Raw genomic sequence first — 13,377 nt, 5'->3', positions numbered from 1 at the left:
AAAACTTCCGGTTACGACTTTCAAATTACCACAATGCTTGACAACTTTGTGGGAATTTTCCCCTACCCTCAGTCCCCATTTCGGTGTGTTTTAGTTCTATCAAATAAAAACAAAACAAAAAACAAACATGAATACAAATGCTACAATTGCAAAGTATCTGTAAGGTGATGCCACTTTTTCTAATGGGTGTGTTGGTGGTATTTTTTGTTAAAATGGCAATGCATAAGACAACTAGGCTATGTTTTATAGCAGACATTCTTTGGCCAATGAATGCAAGTCTACATATTACAAACTATTCAAATATACCTTGAAAAACTCCCTTTCACTATATAAGCATTTTATTCAACTTTCATTATGGATATTTAGATCTAAAATGTCCAACATATTTTATTACAATTAAATAAGGTGACAAAGCCAAAAAACAGGTTTTCACCTTGGTATGGTCGGTGCATAACGGTCACAACAAACATTGCAACAGAAATTAAAAAAACAGTTAATAAATGATAATGAGAAAATAGGTTAAAGCTCATCTGAGAGTAGACCAACAAATGTAATGGACCGCTAAGAATATATATTTTGTACTTACTCGAAGAGCAGACCAGCTAAATCATAACTTCCACGTAACTGTCTTCCTAGCTTATAGCTTTATTTTGAAGGCAAGTCTGAACATCCGGTCCCGCCCTAGCGTAATGCGACGAGCTGGACGCACCTCTAGTCTTTTGATAAAGGATTCTTGTGAAGGCAGACATGGAGGAGCTGAGCGCCGTGGGAGAGCAGGTTTTTGATGCGGAATGCATTTTAAACAAACGGCTGAGAAAGGTCAGAGCTGTGAAACATCCAAACGTTTATCCGCGGTTGTTTTCTGTCGGCTGCTTTACAAACGTGCTTCCACTCTTGGTTTTCTTTCAGGGAAAGTTGGAGTTTCTCGTGAAGTGGAGGGGATGGTCTTCCAAGTAAGTACAAGTGGTGCTGCTCAGCCCGAAACAATGAAAACAACAACAACGTGTCGCTTGTTGCTTTCAGTTAAACTGTTCGCTAAACCGTTATTTGTTTTACTCAAATCACCGAGTCCGAACTACAACAACGACGCGAAGTCATCACATTGGGTTCCTGTGGACACTTAGTTCATAATTATCTTCAATATCTGCCTTTTATATTTGACTTCTTTTGTTCATAACACCTCACATTTGAGAAGTTAGCGGAACGCCAAAGCGAACACATTTAAGACTATATCGGTTTTTAGCCTACTGGTCTTTCATACCTTTATTTAGTCGTTAGGTTTGAGTAATTCTCTTTTTTACTTTAACAAGTTATTAGTGTGATTAAAACACCAGTCAGTCCCATTTGCGAGGACTTTTTAGATATTTTGATTAAGAAGTGCCGTTATTTTGTAGCCTATAGTGTTAATATTCGTTACATAAAACCAAAGTCTACAGTAATTTTTGTTTAGTTTTTTTCTCAGCATTTATGACGCTGCTTGCAAGGCTCCACTCTGCCTTCATTTCTTGTCACTTGCCCTTTCTGTTCACTCCACATTGTTGCTGTAATCCACCATCAATGCACACTGTTGCCTGCCAGCCCCATGGCTTTCTGTTAGAACCACATCCTTTGTGTGTGTGTGTGTGTGTGTGTGTGTGTGTGTGTGTGTGTGTGTGTGTGTGTGTGTGTGTGTGTGTGTGTGTGTTCGTGTGTGGTGTGTGGTGCGAGCGGGAGAGAGACAGAAGGGTGGGGGTTGATTATTTCACTGGTGACAGCTGATCAGAAAAGGCTATTCAACAAGTAATGAAGAGAGAGGTCATTATAGATGCATGTAGTTCAGATCACTTCAAGACTACACACAATGGGCTGTTTTGAGTTTGTTTCTGCAGTTATGCAAGTTTTTATTCTCCAAAATGTGGACAAATAATTAGACATTCCAACTCGGGAAAGGGAGCTTACAGATGCGTTGATTTTCATATCTAGAAATCATACAGGCCTAGTACAGCTCTTAAAAAAAGCACTGGATCTATATGTGCCACAAAGCAGCAAAAACAGTTATTTTTGCTATCTAAAACACACTCCACGCGGTGCCATCACCTGTGCATCTAAGGAAGGCTATTTTCATCACTTCCCATAAAAAAAATCAACTCATCTGTAAAATGTTCTTCCTTCCTGGGGTGTTCATGTTTTTCTCTAGAGATCAACAGTCAGTTTTGAGTCTGTCTTCGCAGACGTTTATAAGAGCCCTGGAAATACTTCTTCTAACTAGGGGTGGGAATCACCAGACGCCTCCCTATACGATACCATCACAATATTATTGCGGTTTTGAAACATATTGCAATATTCTGCAATACATTGCAATTTATAAAAAAAAATTCCAACTTCTAATTTTTCCCAATTTCAAATGAAAGGAGACTGTGTCAACATCTGTTCTATCTAAAAAGATACATTTCTGTTTGTTCATCTCACTTCAATTGTATTGCTTCAAAATGGGATTGTCAAACAGAAAAACTGACCAACACATATATAATAAAAGATCAATACTTGGCGCCTGTGTATCGATACAGTGTTACTGCAATACTGTGTGTGTGTGTGTGTGTGTGTGTGTGTGTGTGTGTGTGTGTGTGTGTGTGTGTGTGTGTGTGTGTGTGTGTGTGTGTGTGTGTGTGTGTTATGTCCTGTACTATTCAAGCCCCTGGAGGGTTTTAGGCAACTTTTTAAAATTTGTATACAACAAACACTTGTGCTCACTGGACGAAAAATAACTCCAAACGGAATCGGATTTGGTAGCTGTGATAGGCAAGTTGTAAAGTCATTCAATTTCCCAGAAATTCTTCACTTTTCTCCACTGCGTTGTCTTTTTAGGATTGAAAATTTGATCGCAAAGCTTGTTCCATTTAACTTTGGAACCAAACTACTTTCTCGGCTCTGCATTGCTGGCCAGCCAATGCTAAAAATGGGTGTGACTGTATGTTTCAGACAATTTAAAAAACAAAACAAAAAAAGATTAACCAAGATGCAGCCTTCTGAAATCCCCATTGGAAATGGTTCTGACGCTGTTTAGACGTCTTTTACACTGCATATCAAGCTTTCCACTGTGCTTGTTTGATAATTAAATTAGAGTGTACATATATGTGGACACAAGCATAATTGATTTTAGCTCTTTGCCTGTACTGAGCTGACGTATTCATGGTCTTTCTCAGCCAATCCTTAAATAGTTTGTCTCAGGAAACAAACTGAACAGTCACTTTCTAAATTTGAGGTCACTGCTGAGGCTGGAGGGTACATCACATCTGGCTGGCCCACCTAGCTGCTTTATTTTGACTTAATACTGTGATGTGTAACACTTGTTAATTTATTTCAGACACAACAGCTGGGAGCCCCAGGAAAACATCCTTGACCCAAGACTGTTGGCTGCATTCAACAAAAAGTGAGTGTCCTTACCGAGACATTAACACATCAATGAGTGGAGTTAAACATTAGCCTTGTAACACACATTAAGTGATATGATTAAGTAGTTTGTGCAATCTCAATAAAAATGGCATATTTTGCCGTTCTTAAATTGCACATCTACATTTTTTGTTGATGCATTTGTTTATTATCATTTGTTATTATTCACACGCTGCCTTTTAAAATAGTTTTATTTTGTATATATTGTTGATTTTACATTGTTAGGCATGCCGTGGAAAGCAAAGGGAGAATTTTATTGTACAGGGTTATTTGATTGATATTTTGCCGTCTTTATTTAAATTAGTTGGCCATCATATTGCTCATCTACTTAGTTTTAATCATACTGGACACTGAAACAACAAAAATGTCAAATTTAGTCACAAAACCGTCTACAAAATCCCCAGCTAAGCACTCATTAACACTTTTTTTTATTTATTTTTATACAGAGAGCAAGAAAAAGAGCTGCTAATGCGCAAGAAAGGGAAAAGGCCAAGGGGACGACCACGGAAAATCCTGGTAAGTACAATTTAAAACCCAATGTTATTGTTTGTTGGCGTAGTACACCGTATCTGACATATGCTCTTCCGTTTAGGAAAATGTGCCTGAAGCTCCAAAGTCAAGCAGCTCTTCATCTGCCTCATCATCAGCATCCTCCGATTCCTCCTCGTGCTCCTCCTCTTCATCCTCGTCAGACGATGATGATGATGATGATGACGACAACGGCCACGCTAAACAGGCAACCCCGGGTGTCAGAACACGAGATCTTCACCCTGTTCCTCAGAAGAAGGCTCAGATTGTTGTCGCAAAACAAGAGCCCCCAAAGAAGCGAAGCAGGAAACCTCAGTCCACTGAAGCAAAGGAATTTCCACAGAACAAGGGCCCTCGCAAAATCCTGAAGTCGTCCAAAGATACTGATCTTCCAGGGGCAATCAAGAAGCCCGTTCACCCAGCGAGCTTCACCTTCATGGGTTTCCACCGGGGCTCGCCTCGGGATACAGTGGGTGGTCCGAACAGCTGCCCTCTGACCCAGGTCGGGGCTGTTAAAAACTCTGTGAGCTCCGTGGGATCTTGCAGGTCAGTCCAGCCTGCCTCCCTCTCCCTGAACAAATCCAGCCAGAGCAGGAATGTTGCTGAGGGTAAACTGTCCATCTCCAGTATGAGCAGTGGGACAAGTCTGGATTTGAAAGCAGCTACTAGTAAATCAAAAGGGGTAGCCGCGTTGAATTTGAATGCATCCAAACACCTCGTTCAAGGAACCACTCAGCATACACTAAGCTCCCCCAATGGACAAAAGAAACCCCAGGCCCCTGTGTCAACAATGCAACGGATACCCAATACTAAAGCAGTGGCTTCCTTACCATCGAAAAATGCCTCCTCCAATGAAGGTGCTGGCCCTCCGCCAATCAACCTTCAGAACAAACTGGTGCAAAGCAACGATGGTTCTGGAAATGGCACTACTCCAGCGTCAGGCCTGAGAAATGCAACAAACCCAGCAAGGAAAAACACCGTCTCCCAGAATCAGGAATGTAATTTGCCTAAGAGTCCAGCGACCCCTGGGCGACTTCAGGCCAGAAAGGGCCAGTCTGGAGTAGACAAGGCCAGGGAGGCAATGGAAATCCAGAACCCTAGAGTCCAAGGCAGGTCGGACAAGAGCAGTGTGCAGAAATCCTCCACAGAGGTCCAGAGCCAGCAAGAGAGATCGGCCTCCAAAGACAAGAAAGCCAAAATGAATGACATGAGCACAGGCGAAGAGGAGAGCAGCTCAGACTCCGACCAGGATCCTTCCTACGTTGGACAGGATCGCTCTGTGACGGTCCAGAACCAGGACTGGAAGCCCACACGTAGTCTGATAGAACATGTGTTTGTAACGGATGTCACTGCTAATCTAGTTACTGTCACAGTCAAGGAGTCGCCGACCAGTGTGGGCTTCTTCAGCATTCGCAACTACTGACAGGACTCCAGACACTGCAAACCAGATGGGCTTCGAAGCTAACGGGGGGGTTTGGGTTCTGAAGGAATTAGATAAAACCTCTGGCTGGAGAATTCCTGAGGAATGCATCATCGGCGGTCAATTTGCCCTTCATCTTCTTTTAGGAAAAGACCAGTTTTTAAGTTTAAAAACAAAAGATAACAAAAAGAAGAGAACACCAGTTTTTTTTGATTGTGATTATTTATTTGCTCATGTCTACAAATTGTTCAAGAAACGGCAGCAGAGGAAGGACAATGCCCACCGAGGTGCAAGAGGCTGTGTTTTGGTCTAGTCTGATGAAACTAATCTTTTTGGTTTCAGTGAGTCCAAACTTGCGTCGTAACTGGGGTCCTGGAGAAAAACGTATTAATTCATCATTCATGCCCCATGTAAGTTCCCGGTAGGATCATTCATGTTGATCTCGTCTGTGTTTTCTCTTGATGAGATCTCTTTTGTTCATAATATACACCACAGCAGATAAGAGGAATGTCTTCATGATGAAAGGGTGGGCATGAGCAGGACGCGTAGCTTCTTTTACGGGGAGGAGACATTTAGTTAATTTGTCAGTGTTGTATATCCATATCAATCAATTGCTAATGTAAACCAGATTTTTTATTTTTAGTATAGCATTGTTTATTTTTTTAACATTTCATAAGTTAGCTACCTCGTTCCTTCGACGTTTGCTGCAAATGTACATTAACTTCTCGGGGGATAGGAAAGCCTTTCCTTCCAGGATATACCATCATTGTGTCCATATAATTTGTATTCAAATAGCTCTAAATGTAATATGACTCTCATGCTGTATAAACTTGTGTCAGGACCAGCTCCAGCAGCAGACAATGGCTTTGTATTTGGTGTAATTAAAAGCTCCATCAGATCAGCCTCTGAGTTCCAGCCGGTGTTGAACTGTGCACACCATTATCGTCTCAAAAAGAAGTTTCATTCCACAGTACAGCCAGTTTATCAGCACGGTTTCTCCAACCAGGCTGAAACATGTGGGCAGTCAGATACAGTATCTTAGTGTTCAGATAAGACTCAGCCTGAGGTTTTCTCAGGCTTCTTCTGGACTTAATTCAACAGCAACTCTACTCTTCTCCGACTTGTAATTAATATTGACAAACACCCAGGAATAGATGCTTGTGTTGACATGACGGGATGATCTCGGTCAGTACACCTGACGACGCCGCTCTCTCAGTCTGTTGGAGCTTTCCCATGAGCCTTTGAGACGAGGCAACTGCTTTGAAACCACTGTGGGAAACGGTTGGGTGTGGACAAAGCTTGACAATAAACTGCTCCGCATTGTTTGTTGCCGACCACAAAAACACCAGATGTCATCGGGTCGGTTGCTGCTGGTGTTTTAAAATGTCGAGGACTGAAATACCAGATACGTTTTTGTTTTCTTGTTTTTCTTTTCCTTGCAGCTGCAGACGTCTCATTTTCACCTGCCTGCATGGGTTCAGGAGCTGCAGGCCCGGCCTCCCAGAAAAAAAAATAGATCTTTATCTGATGTAACGGAAAAGAAACCACAACAATGTGCGCTACTTTCTGCTCCCTTGAGAGGAGTTCAGCAACAAAGCACTTCGACTGAACTCTTCTGTCTAATCCTGCTCTGCAGAGTGTGCCTTTCTTTCTCTCAAAGACTAAACACAAAGGCATTGCCCCAAAGATAGCTAGAATTTCAGGTTGTTCAATAAGAGTACCCGTAGATGGCATAGAGACTGCATCATTTTCATGTTCTTGTCTGTATTGTTTTGAAACAGGAAAAAAAGTAGACAAACACAACACAAATGTATGGAACAGATACATATTTGACGCCTTAATGAAGCAACAGATTAAAGTTATTGAAGTACTTTCCATTCAGGACCAGCTGAAAACAATGTGTAAATTCTCTTGTCAATATAGTTTCAGCATATATTTCTTTAAAGTCAAAAACATGCATCGGGCAGTAGAGTAGATACAGTTTAGTCTAGGCGCAGTCACAATGTCACTTATCACTACCATGGTATAGGCTATGGGGTAGCGCACAGTGTTTATATGAGAATGTTTTTAGTTTTTTTTTTTATTGTATCTGCTTATCTTAATGAAAAGCACAAACGTGGCATAAGTAGGTTTGCAGTTGTGATCTTTTGTTTTATTTTAGATCTACTAACCATCTCAATGGTATGTTCTCTTTATAATCTATTTATTTCAAATGTAAGAGCCTTTCAGGGTAGGACGGTGTCATCAATCCTTGTATTGTGCCACTTGTCAAATTGACTAATAAATACAACAATAAGTACAACCTTATGTGTGACTTGTTTGTTTTGCCAAACATTTGCTGGTTCCAGCTTCTAAAATGTAAGAATGTGCTGCTTGTCTGACTTTAACGACTGTGAATTGTATATGTTTGGATTTTGGCTTACAAAATGAGCAATTGGAAGACTGAGCTACTGCAGTTGCTATTGGACTATTACAGACTAATCAATCAGTTACGCTACTTCCAGCACGTTAGCATTGGATTTGATCTTTCCTTCCCTCTAAAGCAGTGTAGGTGTAGACTCCATTAGCACCACTGCTAAATAAATCACATATTTTAGGGACAAGATAACAGAAACTCAGTTTTTTTATCATCTTTTTTTTAAATCTCGTCTCCACTGCAACTCATGGACACATTTACTATTACAATCACTAGATGGTGCTGTTGTACTTGAAGGCAAAAACACCCAAGACTGCTTCAGATGCTTAATTACCCATAATTATATAATCTGTTCATGTTATGTTATCTGTTCAACTCAATGCATCTTATTATGCAGCAAACAAACTCACTTTTTTGATTCTCTTATGAAAAAAGCTCCCACTACAGTTCCACTTTAGTATCCTCTCTATAATAGGACGATAGCCTTCACTGATATTTCCTCTATAGTAAAAGACATACAATGATACAAACCGCATCAGGTTTTTGTTCTCAACAATGGCTAAAGTTTTAAGTTATCTACAACCACAGTTTCTCATTTCAAGAGCTTCAAGAGGATCCTCATCTGAATTATCTTGGTAACATTGTAAACCTGTATATGCCTCTGACATGCCAACACTTACACTGTATGGCCAGTGATTCAAGGGCAGCCGCTCATTCACATTTGATTTGCCTCGGCTCTGTGTAAGTATTGAGTGTGGCATGGCTACACTATACCTTGTGTGTCTCTAACCCTACAACCCAAAACTTGAAGTCCAGAGCACCACTGAGGACAGGGGAGGCAACTTGAGAGTAACTCAGCTTTTGATTTGGCACTTTCAAATCAAATAATCTCTTAGTAACAGCCGAGTAGATTTCTAACAGGAGAGAGGACAACACAGCCAGTCTGTCTGTTGGGTTTCCCATCATTCATCAGCTGCCAGAACTAGCCATTTTGTTGTAATAAATGGCTATTGTCACATTTAGCTTGTGTAGTATGCATCACCTGTAATCATAACAGATCAGAAAAGTACAATGTTCTCTGTACAGAAATGATTGGCTGATTAATCGGTTTGTCAAAAAACAGAAAAATAATTGACAATTTAACAATCTATTAACCGTTTTAAGTGAGATGAATTCAAAGCTTCCCCAATCTGAGAATCTGCAGCTTTTCTATAATCCATATCATTATATACTGAATGTCTTTAGGGATCTTAACTGTTCAGACAAAAAAAATGATAATTGAAGAGGCCACCTTTGGGTTCTTGGAGTTTCCAAAAGGTATCGATATGCATATTTTAGAAGCCGATGTCTTGTATGTGAAAACTGAATCTGCAAAGTAGTTACTATAACTTGAATAACAAGTACAATATTTCCAACTGAAATGTAGCATAATATGGAGATACTCAACTAAGGTGCAAATATATCAAAATTGTACTTAAATACAGTACTTAACTAAACAGAAGTAGGTGTAATTGTCCTATATTCTGGTTCTCAGTAGCATACATGTGGGGAAAGTGGTATAAGGAGCTCATTTTACAGCATTGTTCTTGTTCTGCTGAAGAGACTAAATGAACAAGAAAGTCTGCAGCACCTTCCAACACACAGACACCCCTCTCCCTCTTTCACCACCCCTGTATTTACACACTCTTAAAAACACTGTCACACAGCCTGACTAACTGACAGAAGTTATCATTACACAAAGCACTCGATTCCATAATTTATAGAGATCCCCGTCCCAGTCATGTGGAATTCTCCCAAAATAAATTCAAGTAAACACTTATGCGACAAAGAGGCACTCACAGTGGCCTGGTATGCATAAACAGTATGAACAGTGTGACAGTGTAATCCCAACACCCCCCCCCCCCCCCAAGCCCAACACATACATATACCCAACAACCCAGCCCAGCACTGACTTCAGGCTGGGGTTGGAAATGAGCCTAAACCCCCACCTCGTCACCAGCGTCGATGCACCAACCCTGATTCCCCCCCACACCTGACTCCTGGCAAAATAAGCCAGACTCCAATCCATCTTCCATCGCAATAACACACACCCCAGACCATGTTGTTTTGAAGAGCATTCAGCAAGTTCATCTCCGGGGATGTTTTTGTTTTTTTCCCCCAGGTCTTATTGTTTTAGCAACACAAGATGCCATAAATCAATCAGCTCTTTGCTTAACTCTGGCCTTTGTTTAAAAGACAGAAATATGCTTTTTCCATGATGCATTGTTGTAAGTAAGCAATTGATACAAAGGATGCAACCAAAGGGATGAGTAGGGACGCATGGGAACTTCTTTTACTTACCTTTCCATTTGCAGAAAAAGGTTTTACTTTTCTTTGCAGGCACACAATCTACACTATATAAATGACTAGTACAAAGTATAGAAAAAGGTTCTCTTATTCAGAAAAGTACACAGTGGTTTCTCATTACAGTTGTATTTTGTTCTTTTATTGCTAAATAAAGGCTTCATATTGCAAAGAAGCCATAGAAAAAAACTTTTTTATTTTCTACTTACGGGCAGACTCCAGGCTGGATGCTGACTAATATGGGTATTTCAAGGCCAATACGGATATTGATATTTCATTTTCTCTGTTTGTATTTGTGTTTGGAATCCTCCTTGATGATTGTAACCAAACAGGGCTGGTTGAGTTTAAAACGCCTGGGATGGTTGCTATTCGATTTCAAAGGGAATGTTTAGAAACCTGATCCGGCCCTCCAGCGAGCATACCTTCTACACCCACGTCTCCCTCGCCCCTCATTCTAAATCACTCCACTGGAGCAGTGTAAACAAACTTCAGTTTGCTCTCTGATATTGAGAGGTTAAGACAAGCGGCAATCCTCCACTATGACAACACGGCCTCAGACAGACGATGTCATCTGTCTTACCTCACTCTCCATCCATCACTACGCCGGAGTCGACATGTCTGACAGTCCCACTCTTGCTTTTCTCGCTGGCACAGGCCTCCACATCTGTCACATTTTCCTCCAAGCTTACTTTTATTACACCGGATGAACTCCGCCTCCTTCCCTCTGAATTCACTGACACCTGAAGGGCAAGCAGGCAGAGAGAAAACCTATTGATTAGTCGTGGTATCTGATGTCATCCTGGTTCCATGAAACACCTTTTCAATTGCCACTCAGCTACCTGTAAAACGTGGCAGATGCAATGCAAGAGCTATATTGTTCCACTAGAATTAATTTGAAGCCTCTACACATCAAATGTCAAACTAATAAATATATTAAGTAACTCAATGAATGAACAATGAGTAAAATCTGAAGGAAATTACCTTATTGGGTTTCGAAGTCAATGCAAATAAAGCTAGTATGTTACAAATTATATAATGAACATTTCACAATAAATTACATTGAGTGATTTTAGTTTTTGAGCTGGAGAAGGCAGAACAAATTGATGAAATTTTTTTTTACAAGTTAATATTAATTAAGATTAATTATATTAATTAATTAGTTAGACTGGACTGAAAAGGTTGGAGTTAGAGCTTGTGTTTGATAATATCAACTGCTTTTCTCACCTCTATGTTGAGGCTATTTTAAAGGGCAAGCTAATAAGAAGTTAATAAAATTAAGTTGGGGATCATAAGCAGGTCAACTCTAGATACTTTGGAAGAATGATAAATGTTATATATTACGAGCACAAACTTTAAAACAAATTAAAGTTTCACTTCCTCCAGTACTTATCCGCAACACTTGGGATAACCACAACTGATTTATTGCTATTTAAAGAAGTCAGACAGAAGCATATTGCAAATAAAAGAAAAGTGTGTATGAGTTTGTCAGTACTGAACAGATAAATTGAATGGATAGAAATAATTCAAAGCAATCTTTGTGAAAGTCTTAATTTGTCGTTCAAGTCTAACCAATAATTTAGCCTATTAAAACATGGTAGAAATACCATCAACTGTCTGTAGTTCAGTTGACAGTATATCTTTGGTCAGTAAAGCCAATAAGTAGTACAGTTACTATAAGTCCTGGTAGAGTGGTAAGATGTTCTTGGACATCTGTATCTAACATACAGTCAAATAGGAACAACCAGGCCCAGTGTTGTGTAAATGGCAACGTGCAGTTGCATAACATAATCACATATGTGTATATAGATGACATCGTAGTGTTTAAAGATATAAAAAATTTAAGGACCTAAAACTGAGCCTTGAGGCACACCGAATGATGTGTCAGAGTTCAAAGACAGGTGAACTGCAAACCACAAAATCTCTACTTGTCAGTTAGGAACTAAAGACACTGGTTTCTCTTTTATTTTTACCTATCTAAAAGATGTGATGCCTTAAATGTGTCAGTACTTATCTTTTCCTGTTCCTGTTTCCTAAATGCAAAAGAAATCTAAAATATCTACCAAGAAGTATTGGAAACCATAAGTGCTGCGATTGAACCTTTACAATGTCACTGATTCAATGTTAATATAAAACATTGATAAGAGCAGTGAAAACTATGGACATAACTGTAAAAGCCAGCGTTTACATTATTGTTTATTGCCCACACTAGCGGCATGGCTTTTTATGTTGGTTGGTCCACCACTTTGGTCCAGACTAAAATATTGATTGGTACTGAATAGACTGCCATGATTATTTATAACCGAATACCTTAAAAACTAATCCCATTCTCATCAGCCTCTGCTGTACTTTACGTTTAGAGCTAATTAGCAGCATGCTATCACCCTAATTAAGGTGATACACATGGTACACATTATACCTGCTAAAAATCTAAAAATCAAAATCATAAGCATTTTGCTAAAAGCCCCACTGTGCAGACTCGCACAGCTACTAGCTTAGGTGTTCACAGGGGCGTAGTACAAAATCCTGGGCCCTGTAGAAAGGTATTTTCTATGGGCCCCTCCCTGCATCCACAGCTATTCATTCTGGCATATTTTTGGGCTTTCCTCACATGAGGGCCCTGGGTACTCAGTCCTCCTTTTCCCCCCAGTCTGACGCCCCCTGGGTGTTACAGATATTATCTAATATGTTTGTTGCCTAATAACACTAATGATTAAGTAATAATTAGGGCTGGGCAAGTTAACACGTTATTATCGCGTTAACTAATTAATTAATTAACGCCAACAATTTTTTTATTGCGCGTTATCGGAGTTGTTATTATTTCTTTATTATTGTAAAAGTTTGTTGCTCACAGGCTTTGTAAATACTGCAAAGTTGAATTTTCTTATCACCGGAGTACTTCCAGTCTGAAATATCACCTTGACAGTTGATACCAGCAAATCATTCAACGAAACACACAGTGGCGCGAGGCTTCGGCAGGCTACGTTAGATGCAGCGTGTGGTAAGTTTAGATAAACAAAGGCAAGAGAAGCTAACAAATGCCATCGCGACGTGGATAGCTACAGACTGCAAGCCCATTAGGGTTGTGGAGGACATCAACGACGCAGGTATGAGATTCCCTCAACACGCACCATCAGACTCCCAGTTGTATGAAAAGGAGAGGATTGCAAAAGCGACCACGCTACAACATGCACGCGCTGTTTCTCTTACTGGGGACTACTGGACTCACTGGGTAACCATAATT

General features: G+C 40.1%; 1 protein-coding gene and 1 long non-coding RNA gene across 2 annotated transcripts in view; one reads left to right on the top strand and one right to left on the bottom strand.

Annotated features, from left to right (window-relative positions):
* Window positions 1–690: 690 nt before the first annotated feature.
* cbx2 (chromobox homolog 2 (Drosophila Pc class)) lies at window positions 691–7,684 on the top strand. Its single transcript, XM_032537868.1, has 5 exons — window positions 691–819; window positions 910–953; window positions 3,344–3,409; window positions 3,876–3,945; window positions 4,022–7,684. The coding sequence occupies exons 1-5, from the start codon at window positions 748–750 to the stop codon at window positions 5,378–5,380; spliced, it is 1,611 nt and encodes a 536-aa protein (XP_032393759.1). The 5' UTR covers window positions 691–747; the 3' UTR covers window positions 5,381–7,684.
* Window positions 7,685–10,122: 2,438 nt separating this feature from the next.
* LOC116703061 (uncharacterized) overlaps window positions 10,123–13,377 on the bottom strand; it is a 54,612-nt gene continuing 51,357 nt past the window's right edge. The window contains exon 4 of the long non-coding RNA XR_004335326.1: window positions 10,123–10,876. This is a non-coding gene — a long non-coding RNA (uncharacterized LOC116703061). The remainder of the gene's footprint in view (window positions 10,877–13,377) is intronic.

This window comes from Etheostoma spectabile, chromosome 15 (assembly GCF_008692095.1).
Source record: "Etheostoma spectabile isolate EspeVRDwgs_2016 chromosome 15, UIUC_Espe_1.0, whole genome shotgun sequence".
Lineage (NCBI taxonomy): Eukaryota > Metazoa > Chordata > Actinopteri > Perciformes > Percidae > Etheostoma > Etheostoma spectabile.
This window is presented reverse-complemented; position numbering and strand designations above follow the sequence as displayed.

Bases quoted from the DNA above. Each gene is read 5' to 3' on its own strand.
- cbx2 (XM_032537868.1), top strand. From the start codon at position 748: ATGGAGGAGCTGAGCGCCGTGGGAGAGCAGGTTTTTGATGCGGAATGC. The intron at 820-909 runs GTCAGAGCTGTG...GTTTTCTTTCAG, and splicing joins TAAACAAACGGCTGAGAAAG to GGAAAGTTGGAGTTTCTCGT. The intron at 3,946-4,021 runs GTAAGTACAATT...TCTTCCGTTTAG, and splicing joins GACGACCACGGAAAATCCTG to GAAAATGTGCCTGAAGCTCC.